This window comes from Genypterus blacodes, unplaced genomic scaffold (assembly GCF_046128005.1).
Source record: "Genypterus blacodes isolate CSIRO-AG114 ecotype Tasmania unplaced genomic scaffold, CSIRO-AGI_Gbla_v1 ptg000122l_1, whole genome shotgun sequence".
Lineage (NCBI taxonomy): Eukaryota > Metazoa > Chordata > Actinopteri > Ophidiiformes > Ophidiidae > Genypterus > Genypterus blacodes.
Genome location: NW_027466925.1, coordinates 181316 through 199177, shown reverse-complemented (window position 1 = coordinate 199177; position 17862 = coordinate 181316). Strand labels below are relative to the sequence as shown.

The window sequence follows — 17862 nt, the reverse complement described above, 5'->3', positions numbered from 1 at the left end:
GTGTGTGTGTGTGTGTGTGTGGATCAATTAATGTGAGTGCATGCATGAGTGTCTGTATATGATGAGCGCATTTCACATATCATGTGTATCCACGTGTGTGTTTGTGTACGTTCCCACTGAGTGCAGCCACTGAAGCAGCACAATCCCAGCTGCTCGCGCCTCTCGGAGCCATGCAGAGCGTCAAAAATAACGTCAAATGTTCCCCGTCTTTCATTTGATATCCTACAGGAGGACATGCGGTCCACTACTATTTGATCGCTCACTGTTTCAAGCCAACATTTAGCAAATATACCCCATTAAAAATCCTTTCCGTCTGCAAGATCCATCTGGATCTCAGTTTGAAATTGAAGGGGGTTGACTCAAACAGAAAATGAAAGAAAGTCCCGGGTTTGGATTTGGGGCGGGGCTTTTGGGGGGCGTGGCGTCTGAGTGTCCTCTTTGATGCGGTTGTTCCATAGTTTGGATCTTTCTGCTGCAGCAACTTATCACACATGCACGTCCCTCGTTACTGAGGGAAGCCTAATGGACGGGGGCCCCATGGTTTGAGCCACGAGAACATAATAGGGCGTGATTGTGAACTCCAAAAGATAAAGATCCCTCATGTGTTTCTCTATGACAGGTGTGCCAGGATAGGGGTGTGTGAACGTGGGGTTGTGTGGCTTAATTTGCATACATATATCCATATACATTACACATCTCTTCTTCCCTGTCTCCCGCAGTCCCAGTGAAGCAGACATGTCGCAGAAGAAGATATTCCTGGTTTTCGTCGCCATCAGCACCGTCAGTCTTTTGCTGCACCAAGGGGTCAACTTTCGCTGGTGAGATATTGAAACTCGCCCACACACACACACACACACGTTGCACCCGCCATCGCTCTTCATATCTCTGTTGGTTAGTCCGTGCTGATAATTACATTGGAGAGTCTGAGTGTTTTTCAAATCAAATGTACATAGCAGTACAGATATCAGAATACTTGTAATACTCGGGTTATGTTTCCTGTTCTCTTTTCAGTTTTCACTTCTGCTTGTGTTATCCTTTCTAAACCTTTTTGCCCTTTGCCGTCTTTAATGGCTCCCTCTGTTAAACATTATCACTCTGCCTCTTCTCACTTTACTTTTCGTACATAGTTTCCTCTCTCTGCCCTTTCAAAATCTCCTCTCTCTCTCTCTGTTTCCCACTCTTCGTTTTGAAACAGGTCTGTAATGTGATATTGTCCTTAGCTTTTTTTGGAAACAATGGGACTCTAAATAAATTTGCTGTTTCTCTCTCTCCCTTCAGGACAATGGAGGCCTTCCACATGGGCTGTCCCACCCTCCGTTCCCACCCCTCACCGGGCCTAAAGCCGAAGCACACCAACGTGGCCTTCCTCAAGACCCACAAGACGGCCAGCACCACCATGCAGAACCTTCTCTTCCGCTTCGCAGAGTGGAACAACCTGACGGTGGCGTTGCCCATACAGAGCTGCGGCCACCAGTTCTGCTACCCGCGCCCCTTCTCGAGTCGCTTCGTCCACCCCCACACAATGCCGCCCAACATAATCACCAACCACATGCACTTCACCAAGGGAGAGCTGCAGCGCCTAATGCCCAACAATACCATATACATCACAATCATGAGGGAGCCTGGATCCATGTTCGAGTCATTGTTTGGTTACTACAACCAGTACTGTCAGAGTTTCAGAAGGGTTCCCAACGGATCCCTGGAGGCTTTCTTTCAGGATCCCTGGCGTTACTACCGTCCAGACGAGAAAGACTCCATGTATGCACGCAACACGGTGACCTTCGACTTGGGTGGAGACAAAGATCGACCGCCAAAGGACAAGGTGTATGCGAAGGCCTTTGTGGCGGAAGTGGAGCGAGTTTTTTCCTTGGTGATGATCGCCGAGTACTTTGATGAGTCGCTGGTTCTGCTTCGCCACCTCCTCTCCTGGGATCTGGATGACATCCTGTACGTTAAGCTCAACATGCGGACATCCAGCTCAAAGCGAAGCCTCACGCCAGATCTCCCTGAAAAGATTCGTAGTTGGAATCACCTTGACACTCGACTCTATGATCACTTCAATGCTTCACTGTGGCGTCAGTTGTCAGCTTTGGGTTTGGCCTGCGTGGCCAGGGAGGTGCGGCTCCTTCGTCACGCCCAAGAGAAGCTGATGAGAAGCTGCTTCGGTGAGCGATTACCTCTTGTCCGCTCAGCTGCGCAGATAAAAAACAAGGATCTTCGACCGTGGCAGCCTAGTGGGAAAGTTGACATTGTGGGCTACGACCTCCCGATTAACCTCAGCCAAGGATTCTCAAGCTCAGCTCAGGATCGCTGCCTCAAGCTGATCATACCAGAGGTCCAGTATACACGTGTTCTCCTGCGTACTCAGTCAATGCGTTACCGCCGAGGCTCTCATATCCGGCCTCCCCAGCAGACGCATCCACAGCAGCCCGTGCGCACAACCCTGCCTCGGCATTCTCAGGTTGTTGTCCACCACAGCCAACCGCTCCCCCTGGCGCCGGCTCGTGAATCAGGAACAGGCTCCACCTCCACCCCTTCACCTGTGACACAAGCCCAGGGTAGAGTCATACCAGTGGCACCCAAGAACTCTGGGATATAGAGACTTGAACACAAAGTAAATACCTGGAGAGCCCCAAACACTGCAGATTTCTACCCATCCTGACCCAAAAAACAATGCTGCTCTGTTGTGACGGTGTCCTTAGGAAAACGTGGTTGTTACTGAAACAAAGACTCTCCTGGCACTTCTAGACAGTGACTGGGATACAAACCCAAAAGGAGTTTAGACTTCTTCTCCGCTCTGGGAAACAGCACGGGGCCTAGTGGACACAAGCACGGATAGAACAAAATCTACACCGGCTCTCCGCTCGACTCTGTGCTTCTGTGGGTGACAACCACTGTGGAGCGGGGAGAGTTTTCTGTCAAAGTGGCTCTTTGAAGAAAATCTGTATGTGCGAGCGGGACTCAGTGGCGAAACGGTGATATGGGGCTTAATGTGGGGCACAGAGTGGGCTTTGTGTGCACAACACTAGTACAGTATCATGTTACTTGCTTTCATTCTCGGTTTCTTTCTCTACTCTCTCTCCCCAACATATGCCAATAAAAGAACTGGAAGAAGGCATATTGACACGAAGGGATCCGTTGTCAGGCCTCCAAAGAGCCCTTGAGAGACATCACCCTCAACCATTAATACAACAGCACAATCAACATCCCTCTCTTCCCATCGGATCATCCTTCTTTTCTTTCCCTTCCGCACCCTTTGGAATGACAGCCTAAAGACTGCTTGTCTGCCCGCTGCCGCTATGACTCAAGCAGAGACTGAATCCACACATGGAGCCTGTGTGTTTCCTCCTGCCTTCAGCCTCACCAGCTTCCTCTCCACGTCCTCTTCCTCCATCCTTTCTTTCCCTCAGCTACCCTTCAGACAGGCTTTCCACAGACACCAACTCACCTACCCCGACATCTTCCTTCTTCACCCTCTCTTCACCTTCGCTTGCAATCTCCCGCTGGAATTTCACTTTGTTCTTTTTGCGACTGGAGGAATAAGGTGACATTTCTGTAAGCGTGTGCGAATATCTTTTTCCTGGGTGTTATGCAATAAGATCTCCAAGCCTATGATCTGTGTGAAGGGCTTGGATTTAATAACTGACCAGCAATCCAAACCCCATCCAACACACACTCACACACACACACTGGCACAAAGAAAAACAACTCGACAAGACATAGACTTGAAGCCTCGGGATCTCTGAGAAACAAAACACAGCAGTGTTTGAATATTTAATATGGACTGCTTGCGGTCCGCGTTCTTGGGTTACACAGCAGCACATTTTCATCAGGGCCGCGTCGTACCAGGACAAACCTGCTCATCCTGAACCAGAAGAGGCAGAAGAGCGGGGTGACAAATGGAGCGACGCTGGAAGCCCGAGGCCACATGGGCTGCTGGGCCGGCCGGTTGGCTGGGAGCTGAAAAGGTCTTCACTTATCTCAGCTGTGATCCATTTTTAATGAATTCTTCTCATATTTAATGTGTCATTATGTTGTTTTATTGCTTCAGTGACCAGCGGTGTACCACTAAGTTACTGAAGGGTGAATGGAGGATGTGTGTGTGTGCGTGCGTGCGTGCGTGTGTGCGTGTGTGTGTGTGTGTGTGTGTGTGTGTGTGAGTGTACACTGTATTTTTTTGCCATAGTCAGCCAGCCTGCCATGGTAACAAAAGGAAAATATGTATATTGAGTTTTATTGAAAAGATGTATTATTTATGAACAGGACATAAAGGGTTCCATTACTGTATTTTTAATGAATCACTGGATAGAAACCATCATGTGTTCAGCAGACCACTTAATGCAATAGAAACAGAACATGCTTGTGACGCGGGTTTGAAACATTCATTTTATACATGTTTTACATATTGCAAAACTACAAAGGCCACAAAGGCTACAAAAGCTCTTAAATGAATCTTTCATTTGACAGTGCTTAAGTGCTCCACCGCACAGCACGGCACCTTTGTTTTGCGGGGTCTGAATGGAGTGAAAACACACACACGGCTGCTCACTGCTGTACACTGTGACAGGAATGAGAAGAGACGCTGACTTGAGTGGATGTTATACCGTCTATGTAAAGTGGAATGTTTGAGTAATTCAGCTCTGCATATTCGGCTTACTTAAGGTTTTCGTTCTCCCGAAATGTATTTGTCTACACTGATACATACACACTGTAAAAAAACAAAAACAAAAGTGGTGGTTATTTTGCTGCTGGTGATGATTCTCAGTTATGTTTTGTTTGATTTCATGTGAAACGCATTAGATAAACTTCAGGTCCTGATATAGTTTATACTAAATGTGATAAAGAACACCTGGCATCTTCAGGCAGCCGGTACGTTTACATGCACACTGTAGTCCAGATTTATGTCTGTAGTCTGATTAAGGCAAAAACGCAGAATGAGCCGCATACGTGGATGGAATTAATGCAATTTCGAGTTTTAAGAGGACTTGAGGAAATGCATGCCCAGAATACTTACAAGGCCGAGGAGCGTTACTTCGGTAAACGATTTGAGTCCCAAGTTTTGTATGTAAACGTGTTGCCTTTGTGTTTCCTCTGTGGTTATTCATACTGTCAACGTGAAGAAAAATAATCCCTGCTGGCAAATACAAAAAGAGGCATTTACAAGATAGTTTTTCATGCGGCGTGTGAGTGGACTGACGTGAAAAATGTGTGTTTATGTCTTTTCAGCTCTTTATTTGAGCCATTTCTTGATGGCCGCGAGTCTTTTTAAGTGCTCTGTAATCATAGGAGCGACTCGACTGAATGTTCTGCTTCTTTCAATAATAGTCACGCCGACATCTTCAACTGTGAGCTTGAAAATACAAGAGGGGTCATGAACCTTAGCTGCACCTTCATCTGCCCCCCCCATCTGCTTTAGTGCTTTTTATTTTAGACAGAGATTTGTGGCATCAGAACAGATTCTCTGATCAGCCTTGAGCCTTTACCTTACGCAGGTTTTTGCCGAGTGAAAATGGCGTACGTGTTCTCCTTCAACAGCATTTCTTCCTTGATTTGCTCGCCATCTATTTCTATTCCTCGCTCATGGATTTTTATCTTTAAACTGACATTTTGGTTCTCGTTATGTGTGACAGAGTGGAAGGGTTTGGGTGGGTGTGGAGGCTCTGAACAAATGGCAAGTGACAATCAGAGCTAGGGGTCCCAAAGCTTTGTAATGAGGAATGGCAAACGTGAACAATAAAGTTTGAATGATTTCAATTCAGCTGCTGTGTCTGATATTAGTTTGAATGTACACACAAACACACACACACACACACACACTCCAGCCGCAGCGACACCTCACACACACTGACAGTCCCTCAAGTATTTGGATTCTGTACAGCTTCAATATCCCTGAATTTCATACAGCAATCAGTCCTTTGAAATCACACAGCACGCCGTGCCGGAGCAAATGAACAAATTGCTTCTCAGGGGGCCAAAAACAAAATGCAAAACAGCGAAATTGATATGACTGTGATTGAAGCAATCACGATGGTGTGTCCCCCCTCTGCCCTTCTGCCATTATGGCCTGCTGTTGCCATGGCGGCGCCGGCTGCGAGGAGGCCGTCCAGACCGACTGCCTCTGGGCCTCTTTTTCATCTCCTATCGTTTCATCTCATTCTCTGCCACCGACAGTCACATCTTTGTTATCGTCCTGGAGGTAATCTGATTCAACGCTTTAATCCTCACAATAATTATATGGAATCAAACACAAAAATTGTCATGGATCAGAAATGTGACAAGTTTGATGACAAGATCAGGATCGCAAAGCTTAACTCTTCTTGTCATAGCGCCACCAACAGAGCAAGTGATGTATCTGTTTTTGCATAAGTAGTGAGTGCACATGTCCAACCAAAAGATAGAACGTTTGTCCAGTTGGATCAATATACACATACAATTTAGTTACAATTGACTCAAAAATGTACAGGAACAAAATCAAAATAGTGCAAAATGCAGCTTTGCACAAAAAGGGGTGATTCTTCTCAGGATCTATCCTGTCCTTATTCCTTCAAGTGGTGCAAATATTGTGAAAATGATTGAAATGAAGACTGTAGTACGATCAGAGAAACCAACCCTGGAGTCAGAGCTCAAAATCCTCAAAGTGCCAACATTCCTGAACATTACTTGTCAACGAGACCAAAACTTAACAAGAATATACAAGATAAGAAGAAGAAATACATAATGAAGCACTGTGGGGCTCCGTGTTTGGCCAAAACCAAAACATATCATCTGACTTTACTGAACCGTTAAGCATTCGTGGTGGCGATTTCGGAGGAGTTGACATCAACTTCTGAGTGAACAGGGAAATCAATTTCATCCATGTTTGGCTGTTGCGACCCTCTGCTAAATGGATTTCACCGTGCTGGTCTCAAGCAAAGAGCTGTGACGGCAGTGCCAAGTGATCATCAAGTAATCTGGCCTGCACACGCCCATTAGGAGAGATTTCAGTTCAGCAAAAGCACTATAAAGAATCATTTACCTCTTTATACATGACCAGCATGCATGAAGAGCTTTCTTCATACACCAGAAGCTAATTCCTCCTCCTCCTCTCTCGCTCTCTCCTTTCTTCTTCCTACCCTGTTAAATGACGGCCGTCACATAGGGCTGCTTCGGCATTCCAGATCTCTGCCTCTTCAACTTCAACACATTGCGATGCCGTTCTCTGCAAGCACCCAAAGGAACATACACTGAAAGGAGAAACAATGAGAAGTCAGGACTTGCTGTGCATACACACACATGTACAAATTGTGATAATACAAAAATAGTCGCACACACACAAGGTGCATCACACTAAAACACATTTAGTTCTTTGTTATGTCTAACATTCAAGCGGCCTTGTACATACCACACAACAAGACACAGGCACATTTCAACACAACACACAAAGGGAGTTCAGCTGAAGCAAACTCCACAGTAATTCCGTGTATTTTTGTGCTCCGTAGCAGACTCCAAATTTATTCATTTCAAAGTAAACAACAAAGAGGGAGGCAGTTCAAACACAGACAGTGAATTGTCATTGCTTAGCTCAAGGGCCCTGCCTTGATTGCACTGTGATTGGGTCTCTTTGTCATTCGGGGGGCAGAGAAGTGCAGCTCTGATGCCACTTGCACTGCTGTAATCACCAAGACGAAGCTGTGCTTGAATACAAAGGCTAATAAAATACTTTTATTTATATTATATTATATAATAATATTATTTTTCAATGTTTCACAGTAAATAGGTGGAAAAGACAAAACACAACTGTTGACCTCGAAGGGCCCCAATGGACCGTTAAGACGACTTTCTGGCCTCGGAAACTCTACTTAATATGAACTACGCCGGGGCCTTCAGTGTGCACGACGGCACTGCTGTAAGGGTAGAAAAGAAATGTATCTGTACATGAAAGTACAGCACAGGTTTGAAAGATGAATATAAGAACAAGGAAATCTGTAAAATATGTGAGCCCCTGTCATCCAATGAGCCTACAGCAGACCCTTGTCCGTCAGTGAGGAAAGGTTCTATTTGTTATTCTCAAGCTGTGACCTTGAGTTTCCTTCAGGTGTTCTGTCAGGCAGCTTGCAGGAATGACAGACAAGCCAAGATTACAATTGATTTTTCAAAAGCTATTCAGCCATCATTGAAAAAAAATCATCGCATCCAGGATCGACTGCTCACTCTGTAATTATTATGTCAACTGGTGGCCAAACTTGTTGCGGGTGTGCTGTCATCTTGCTATTGGTTCACGTTACAAGATGTTGGAGATGTGTGGGACGCTCACATGTAAGGACTTAATGAAGTGTGTGATCAACAAACACACAACCAGCTGAATCTCTCAAACCTGGATCAAATATGACTGGAAGTGCATTGGAATTAGCTTTGGCAGAAAGGTAAATTTTACACAGATGGATGGATGGCGTAAGTGGATTGTGAATATTGAGCGCATAGAATATTTAATGTAAACTACACACTGGACGAGCCGACTGATCATTGAAAGGGGAATCCAGCCCAGGCAAAGTCAGCTAAATGAGGTGTCGCTTAATATTTTGATTCAACGTCAAACACAACCCTCCTCTTCCTCTGCAAAGGCGAATGTTTCTCCCAATGACCAATTTCCAGCTCTGGATCACAGCTTTTACGCCGGCGGGAGGAAGCAGCGGAGGCAGTAGCAGCAGTAGCAGCACTCTTTTATCAGACTGTGTTGGCGGCAGATGTTGCGAGCTAAATGCGGTCCAGCTTTGTGAGTCAGAGAGCAAGGAAGCACCGCGGAGCTGAGCTCGGAGTGTTTTTTTTGTGTGCCTTTTGTGAGTCAGAGTGTGTTGGAACAATGTAGGAGCAGAGGAGGCTGGCTGGGTGGGCTGTTGTAGAGCAGCTTATCCTTAGTAATGTGCTTTCAGACCCTCTCTGAATAACCTCTGCGGCTGACATTGAATCTGTGCTGTCTGTTCCTGCTTCGCCCCAGTCCTCTGTACGAGAGCAGATAGCGTTCGTTATTCATGTGCTTGTCTGAGGCAGACGTGGTTTAAGTGGCTGAATTTAACCTCAACTGGGAGAAGCTGCAGAATCAATTTTTCCAGTTTAAGTACATTTTGATGGATTGGAGCCCAGATTTTCCAACACATACCGTATACAGTATATAGATATTTATAAATACATTTCTTGAGCGTCTGTAGCTCCATATTATCAAATCTTCATCTTATGATTGTTGAGGTTTAAATGGAAAACATTTCAACTCTATCAATACATTTTCTTGAACCGCAATATAATAAAGAACATTGCTACACTAGTATCAGAAAACAATAGTACAGAAATGTTCTCAAAAGTATTACTTGCTTCTAGAAAACAGACATGCCGTGAAACGCACAAAAATGAGATTGACATTCCTGCAGACACTAGAAGCAAGTGTTCCGAGTTAGTCTGGCTGATTGGACCCAATTGCAGGTCTGCTGATTTCCTCCCACCGGCCAATCAGGAGGGTCGGGGAGATGTCAATCAAGCTCACCAACAAAACTTGACAGCCTGTCCTTTCTCACAAACTTACGCACTTCTTCTGTCTCTTTGGATACAATAGTCTAGTGGGGGCGGATAGATGAAGGAATGAGACGATCGAGGATAAGAGGGAAAGCCTGATCACTTGCGTTTGAGGGCTGCAACGAAATCTGCCGCCAGCCAACGATGTGTTTTGATCCTGTCGGTGCGGTCTGAGAAGTGAGGTTGTGTGACAGACTCAATTGGTGCAGCGTTTGGGATGCGTAGGCGTGACTGGATGGAGAGAGCGGCTAAATCAGCTCATTGTACGCAAAGACACAAACACCAAACAACAGTTGTTGCAGGGAATTTTGCTGTGACTCCCAAAGTGACACCCTGTCTCACAAATGCCTTAATTAAATTACAAGTGGAGTGGGTATGTGTGGGTGCTGGCTAACTTCAATCTGTGCATGCAAATGGTAAGAGGGCAGCAGAGAGAGAGAGAGAGAGAGAGAGAGACAGAGAGGAAAAGCTGGAAAGAGAGAGAGCCTGAGGGGAGTGAGGAGACGGGCAGAGAGGACAACACGTAGGCGGTGTGGTGGTGGGCACGGAGTGAGAACGTAGACAGACAAGAGGAAGGGTGACAGAGAGGAGGAGGACGAGGAGGAGAAAGAAAGAGGCTGATGTTTATGGACGATGAGAGTCGAGTGGACAAAGATCAGATTGGAGAGGAAATACATCAAGGCATTACAGGAGTTGAGTGTTGTGGGAGCTGGATTCCAGCACTGATTGCTGAACTCTCACACACACACACACACATACACACACACACACACACACACACACACACACACGCAACATATCCATGTGATAGAATTTCCACACATTTGTATGCTAGTTTATGATCCAGATAAAGAAAAAAATTGTAACAAAAAAGTAGGATAAGGATTTTTTTTTCTTTGGTTGCAAAATAAGGTCATCCACAGGAAAGGGACCACTCAATGTAAGCGCAAACGCTATTTTTATTAACTGATTTCTACCCAAATCCACCACAAATTTGTATGCTTCCTCTTTTCCTCATTTTTGTTTAATTCTAATGCTACAACTAGAATTTATTGAGCTGTAATGGAAATGTATGAATCTGGATGAGTTGAAACTAAATCAAATTCGCTCAAGCATGGCATGGACAAACATCTGGGTGTCTGTCATATGCGTGTGTGTGTTTGGAAGTGTAGAGCTAAAAAGAGCTTAACTAATCACACAGACTGAACTGAGAATTCTTTTCCATATTGTCTTAACACAATGAACAAATTAGCTGCAGATAAATCTGTTTCAAACACCGCAAAGTAAGTTCAAACACAATCGGACATGCTCCTGATATTTGGGGAAATTCATCACCGCAATTCACCGCAGAATTGCTGCGTGATCTCAACTGCACTTCCCTCCGTGTTGTTTGAACACCTTTGCAGCTACCTGAAAGTCATCCACCTCCCAAGCTCTATAAAGTACTAGAATAGATATGATATGCACTCTCATGACACGAGCCCTTTGCTTTTGTTCTGCTTGCTATGATTGTGTAATGAGAAGCAGACAGCAGGTGGCGTTGAGGGGGGTGTCAACACCTGTCTCACTCTCATTAAACTCAGAAAGAAGTGTCTGCACTCCTATCAGAAGAGTGGGAGAGGGAGACAGCAGGATAATTGGAGCCGTGGTATATGCAAATACGGAGCAATTTAGTGGATTCAGCAATATGTGTGTGTGTGTGTGTGGTGGGTGGATAGACAGTGTGTTTGTGTGCACATGGCTTTCCGTAATGTGTCTCTCCTTAGTGCAGGGCAGGTTTTTATAAGCGTGTGGAATGTGTCTGTGTGTGTGAGAGAGAGAGGGAGAGAGAATGAACAGTTTGCTAACTTAAGTCAAGTCAACTCCCATGCCGCACTTTTCTCTGCAGTTTGAAAACTTTCCATCTACTCTCTCCCTCTCTATTTGTGTGTGTCCAGCTATCAAACTATTCCACCATTCAAGCACTATCTTCCTCAGGGTTATGCGGTCATTGTGATCTTGGACAGGTTGGCAATCCGTCACCATGCCCTTGAACAGTCATGAGTCAAACGGGAAGAGGTGGCCAGGTGGTTAAGATGATGGACTGCTAATCCATCGTTCTCTCCACACGTAGGTTTAAATCCCATCCTCATCTTGCAACATTGTTTACTTTTGCCTCATCCGAAGAATGGCAAGTAGTCAAATGACATTATACGTTCTTGACCTTGGACAGGTTGGCAGTCAATCGCCACACCCTTGAACAGTGCAGAGTTTAACTGGACCAGGTGACCGAGTGGTTTGAATCTCATCCACGTCTAGCACCTATACTTAATATTGTCGCATTTCACAAAGGGTGAGAAGTCAACTCCCATGCCGCCATTTTCTCTGCCGGATGCAATCTTTCCATCTGCTTTCTCTTTTTGTGTGTCTCCAACCATCAAACCATTCCACCATTGATGCACAATCTGCCTCAGGGTTATGGTGGGCTGGATCCCAGCCTAGTGGTCAGTCTGCGTTGTTGACCTTGGACAGCTTGGACGTCTGTGACGCGGCCCATGAAAGGGATGCGGCGAACAGGACGAGGTGGCCGAGTGGTTAAGGCGATGGACTGCTAGTCCAGTGTGCTTTCCGCGCATGGGTTCGAATCCCATCCTCATTGAGCAAAAACATTTAGAGTTGCCCTAATTTAGGGAGGCTGAAAAGTCATTTATAAGGCCCCCGTTTCCTGACAGTTGGCAATCGTTTCATTTTCTCTCTCTATCTGTGTGACGCCAACAATGAAACCATTCCACCGTTCATGCACTATCTTCCTCAGGGTAATGTTGGGCTGGATCCCAGTCTAGTGGTTATTGTTGACCTTGGAAAGATTTGCAGTACATCTCCATGCCCTTGAACAGTCATCAGTCAAACAGGACGAGGCGGACAAGTGGTTAAGGCCATTGACAGCTAATCCATTGTGCTCTGCACACCTGGGCTGGTATCCCTTCCTCCTCGAGCAAACATTATTATGAATGCCTCATATCAGGAATGGTGAGAAGTCAACTCCCATGCCGCCATTTACTCTGCAGGTTGCAATCTTTCCATCTCCCCCCTCTATCTGTGTTTCCAAACATCAAACCATAACACCATTGATGCACAATCCTCCTCAGGGTTATGGTGGACTGCCTAGTGGTCATTGTGCGTTGTTGACCTTGGACAGGTTGACAGTCTGTCACGCGGCTCATGAAAATGCCTGCACTGTACAGGACGAGGTGGCCGAGTGGTTAAGGCGATGGACTGCTAATCCATTGTGCTCTGCACGCATGGGTTCAAATCCCATCCTCGTCGAGCAACCATATTTTGTGTTACATCATTTCAGGAAGGCTGAAAAGTCATTTATAAATCTGCCATTTCCTGACAGTGGGCAATCTTTCCATCTTCTCTCTCTATCTATGTCTCCAACCATCAAACCATTCCGCCATTTATGCACTATCTTCCTAAGGGTAATGGTGGGCTGCATCCCAGCCTAGTTGTCATTGTGCGTTATTGACCTTGGACAGCTTGGCCGTCCGTCACGCGGCCCATGTAATTTGCTGAGGTCTACAGGACGATGTGGCCGAGTGGTTAAGGCGATACACTGCTAATCCATTGTGCTCTGCACACGTGGTTCGAATGCCATCCTCGTTGAGCAACGATACACGCCTCATTTTGGGAAGGCTGAAAAGTCATTAATGGGGCCACTGTTTCCTGACACTTGGCAATCTTTCCATCCTCTCTATATCTGTGTGTCTCCAACATCTGTTCGTACATGACCTTTGTTTCTCTGCATTATGGGGTGCTGGATACCAGCTCAGTGGTTATTGTTGACCTTGAAAGGATTTGCAGTCCATCTCCACACCCTTGAAAAGTCATGAGTCGAACAGGATGAGGCTGACAAGTGTTTGAGGCGATTGACAGATAATCCATTGTCCTCTGCACACCTGGGCTGGTATCCCTTCCTCCTCGAGCAAACATTATAATGAATGCCTCATATCAGGAAAGGTAAGAAGTCAACTCCCATGCCACCATTTTCTCTGCAGGTTGCAATCTTTCCATCTACTCTCTGTTTTTGTGTGTCTCCAACCATCAAACCATTCCACCATCGATGCACTATCTTCCTCAGGTTATGGTGGGCTGGATCCCAGCCTAGTGGTCAGTGTGTGTTGTTGACCTTGGACTGGTTCACAGTTTGCACGGCCCATGAAAATCATTGAGCGTACAAGACGAGGTGGCGGAGTGGTTAAGGCGATGGACTGCTAATCCATTGTGCTCTGCATGCGTGGGTTCGAATCCCATCCTCGTCGAGCAACCACATTTCCTGTTGCATCATTTCAGGAAGGCTGAAAAGCCTTTTACTGCCATTTCCTGACAGTGGGCAATCTTTCCATCTTCTCTCTCTATCTGCGACTTCAACCATCAAACCATTCCGCCGTTGATGCACTATCTTCCTGAGGGTTGTGGTGGGCTGCATCCCGGCCTAGTAGTCATTGTGCGTTGTTGACCCTGGACCGGTTGGCAGTCCGTCGCGTGGCCCATTAAAAAAGAAAAAGGTGTGAAGGACGAGGTGGCCGAGTGCTTAAGGCGATGGACTGCTAATCCATTGTGCTCTGCACACCTGGTTAGGGAATCCCATCCTCGTCGAGCAAAACAATTTAGAGTTGCCCTAATTTAGGAAGGCTGAAAAGTAATTTAAAGGCTGCCATTTCCTGACAGTTGGCAATCGTTCCATTTTTCTCTCTCTATCTGTGTGTCCCCAACAATGAAACCTTTCACCATTGATGCACTATCTTCCTCAGGGTTATGTTGGGCTGGATCCCAGCCTAGTGGTTATTGTTGAACTTGGAAAGATTTGCAGTACATCTCCATGCCCTTGAACAGTCATGAGTCAAACAGGACGAGGCGGACAAGTGGTTAAGGCCATTGACAGGTAATCCATTGTGTTCTGCACACCTGGGCTGGTATCCCTTCCTCCTCGAGCAAACATTATTATGAATGCCTCATATCAGGAATGGTGACAAGTCAACTCCCATGCCGCCATTTTCTCTGCAGGTTGCAATCTTTCTATCTACTCTCTGTTTTTGTGTGTCTCCAACCATCAAACCATTCCACCATCGATGCACTATCTTCCTCAGGGTTATGGTGGGCTGGATCCCAGCCTAGTGGTCAGTGTGCGTTGTTGACCTTGGACTGGTTCGCAGTTCGCAGGGCCCATGAAAATCATTGACAGTACAAGACGAGGTGGCCGAGTGGTTAAGGCGATGGACTGCTAATCCATTGTGCTCTGCACGCGTGGGTTCGAATCCCATCCTCGTCGAGCAACAACATTTTGTGTTTTCAAGATTTCAGGAAGGCTGAAAAGTCATTCATAAGTCCGCCATTTCCAGAAAGTGTGCAATCTTTCCATCTTCTATCTCTATCTGTGTCTCCAACCATCAAACCATTCCACCATCGATGCACTGTCTTCCTCAGGGTTATGGTGGGCTAGATCCCAGCCTAGTGGTCAGTGTGCGTTGTTGACCTTGGACAGGTTGATAGTCCGTTGCGCGGCCCATGAAAAACAATAAGGTGTACAGGACGAGGTGGCCGAGTGGTTAAGGCGATGGACTGCTAATCCATTGTGCTCTGCACACGTGGTTTCGAATCCCATCCTTGTCGAGCAACCATGTTTTGTGTTACATGATTTCAGGAAGGCTGAAAAGTCATTTATTAGTCCGCCATTTCCTGACAGTGGACAATCTTTCCATCTTCTCTCTCTATCTGTGTCTCCAACCATCAAACCATTCCGACATTGATCTATCTTCCTAAGGGTAATGGTGCACTGTCGTTATTGTTGACCTTGGAAAGATTTGCAGTCCATCTCCACACCCTTGAAAAGTCATGAGTCGAACAGGATGAGGCTGACAAGTGTTTGAGGCGATTGACAGCTAATCCATTCTCCTCTGCACACCTGGGCTGGTATCCCTTCCTCCTCAAGCAAACATTATTATGAATCCCTCATATCAGGAAAGGTAAGAAGTCAACTCCCATGCCACCATTTTCTCTGCAGGTTGCAATCTTTCCATCTACTCTCTGTTTTTGTGTGTCTCCAACCATCAAACCATTCCACCATCGATGCACTATCTTCCTCAGGGTTATGGTGGGCTGGATCCCAGCCTAGTGGTCAGTGTGTGTTGTTGACCTTGGACTGGTTCACAGTTTGCACGGCCCATGAAAAACATTGAGCGTACAAGACGAGGTGGCCGAGTGGTTAAGGCGATGGACTGCTAATCCATTGTGCTCTGCACGCGTGGGTTCGAGTCCCATCCTCGTCGAGCAACCTCATTTCCTGTTGCATCATTTCAGGAAGGCTGAAAAGTCATTTACTGCCATTTTCTGACAGTTGGCAATCTTTCCATCATCTCTCTGTCTATGTGTCTCCAACCATCAAACCATTCCGCCATTGATTCACTATCTTCCTCAGGGTTATGGTGGGCTGTATCCCAGCCTAGTGATCAAGTCTGTGTTGTTGACCTTGGACTGGTTCGCAGTTCGCACGGCCCGTGAAAAACAGGGTGTGTGCAAGACGAGGTGGCGGAGTGGTTAAGGCGATGGACTGCTAATCCATTGTGCTCTGCACGCGTGGGTTTGAAGCCCATCCTTGTCGAGCAACCATGTTTTGTGTTACATGATTTCAGGAAGGCTGAAAAGTCATTTATTAGTCCGCCATTTCCTGACAGTGGACAATCTTTCCATCTTCTCTCTCTATCTGTTACTTCAACCATCAAACCATTCCGCCGTTGATGCACTATCTTCCTGAGGGTTGTGGTGGGCTGTATCCCATCCTAGTAGTCATTGTGCTGTGTTGACCCTGGACCGGTTGGCAGTCCGTCCCGTGGCCCATGAAAAAGAAAGAGGTGTGCAGGACGAGGTGGCCGAGTGGTTAAGGCGATGGACTGCTAATCCATTGTGCTCTGCACGCATGGGTTCGAATCCCATCCTCGTCGAGCAACTGTACTTGCCTCATTTCAGAATGGCTGCTTGCCTGATTTCAGTATGGCTGAGTAGTCCAACCCTCCATGCAATATTGTTTGTTGTTGCTCATCTCTAGAATGGATTCATATCACATTTACGTTAGTGACCTTGGTCAGGATGGCAGTCCGTGGCCAGGCCCTTGAACCACTGGTGGAAATGGATGAGGTGGACGCGTTTGTACCACCATTTCCTGACCTGTCTGTCCTCGTGCCCATTTACAATAATGAGGCGTACAGTTAGGTGATGGACTGCTCATCCATTGTGCTACGCACGCGCAGTTATGAATCCCATCCTCGTTGTGCAATATTATTTATTGTTGCCTCATTTCAGAAAGACTGAAAAGTCCTCTCGCATGCCGTCATTTCTCTGCAGTTGGCAAACTTTCCACCTTCTCTCTCTCTTTCTGTGGCTCAAACAATCAAACCATCTGTACATCCATGCACTATTTTCCTCAGGGGTATGGGGCGCTGGATCCCAGCTGGATCCCAGCCCAGTGGTTGGCAGTCCATCGGCACGTCCTTCAACACTCGTTAATCTAACAGGACGAGGTGGCCGACTGGTTAAGGCGATAGACTGCTAACACTTTGTACTGTCAATTAATTTTCATTTTGTCTGTGTGTTGTCAGCTCTTGTTGTGGACCCAAGCAAAAGTTAGCTAGAATTCAAACAATTACACATCAAAAAGCCACTGTTACATTAATTGCTCAAAACAAAACTCAAGGCACCGGGCTAATAGTTAGTCAAAGTTACATGCATAAAACAATGTTGACAATACTGTAAATATAGACATACAGATTATTTTTTAATTTTTCGTTTATATAAATATTCATATGATTTGCACACTCAAACAGCTCAAACAGACGCTTGTGTTCTCCCCTCACAGTTGATGTCACTCAGTGTCTGATAGGAGGACCATCTCTGATTTCCTGCACGCACAAAGGACACAACAGCCGATCTGTCGTCGCTCTTTTCCTCCAGCGGACCTGCCGAGACCTCACGGCCCTCAAGGGGGGGAGGGGGGGTCCCTTACCCCTCTCACTATCTACCTCCTCTTTTCTCTGTCTCTCTCTCTCTCTACTTACCCTCTGTCCTTACACTTCCTATACCACAGATTTACTCTTTTTCTTTCTTTCTGTTGTCCAGGCTGCCAAATTACAGAAATGTGAAACTTGAGCTCTGGATAAAAGCACTCGCTTATTGGGTTATCGAATGGAGGGACAAGAGAGTTGATGGGGACGGCTGACTCCCCCCTCCTGAGAGAGGGAGTCAGGGATTTAACAAACAAATGAATGGTTACAAGAAGGAGGAGGA

At 46.2% G+C, this 17862-nt stretch overlaps 1 protein-coding gene and 8 non-coding genes across 9 annotated transcripts; all 9 read left to right on the top strand.

Annotated features, from left to right (window-relative positions):
- The first annotated feature begins 735 nt into the window (after nt 1-735).
- gal3st3 (galactose-3-O-sulfotransferase 3) lies at nt 736-2599 on the top strand. Its single transcript, XM_076162471.1, has 2 exons — nt 736-818; nt 1279-2599. Exons 1-2 carry the CDS (start codon nt 736-738, stop codon nt 2597-2599), a joined length of 1404 nt encoding a protein of 467 aa, XP_076018586.1.
- A 9500-nt stretch (nt 2600-12099) lies between these two features.
- On the top strand, nt 12100-12181 carry trnas-gcu (transfer RNA serine (anticodon GCU)). Its single transcript has one exon. It is a non-coding gene; the product is annotated as a tRNA-Ser (tRNA).
- Nucleotides 12182-12767: 586 nt separating this feature from the next.
- Nucleotides 12768-12849, top strand: trnas-gcu (transfer RNA serine (anticodon GCU)). Its single transcript has one exon. It is a non-coding gene; the product is annotated as a tRNA-Ser (tRNA).
- Nucleotides 12850-13762: 913 nt separating this feature from the next.
- On the top strand, nt 13763-13844 carry trnas-gcu (transfer RNA serine (anticodon GCU)). Its single transcript has one exon. It is a non-coding gene; the product is annotated as a tRNA-Ser (tRNA).
- A 928-nt stretch (nt 13845-14772) lies between these two features.
- Nucleotides 14773-14854, top strand: trnas-gcu (transfer RNA serine (anticodon GCU)). The gene has a single exon. It is a non-coding gene; the product is annotated as a tRNA-Ser (tRNA).
- A 259-nt stretch (nt 14855-15113) lies between these two features.
- Nucleotides 15114-15195, top strand: trnas-gcu (transfer RNA serine (anticodon GCU)). Its single transcript has one exon. It is a non-coding gene; the product is annotated as a tRNA-Ser (tRNA).
- A 574-nt stretch (nt 15196-15769) lies between these two features.
- On the top strand, nt 15770-15851 carry trnas-gcu (transfer RNA serine (anticodon GCU)). The gene has a single exon. It is a non-coding gene; the product is annotated as a tRNA-Ser (tRNA).
- Nucleotides 15852-16101: 250 nt separating this feature from the next.
- On the top strand, nt 16102-16183 carry trnas-gcu (transfer RNA serine (anticodon GCU)). Its single transcript has one exon. It is a non-coding gene; the product is annotated as a tRNA-Ser (tRNA).
- A 258-nt stretch (nt 16184-16441) lies between these two features.
- On the top strand, nt 16442-16523 carry trnas-gcu (transfer RNA serine (anticodon GCU)). Its single transcript has one exon. It is a non-coding gene; the product is annotated as a tRNA-Ser (tRNA).
- Nucleotides 16524-17862: the final 1339 nt, after the last annotated feature.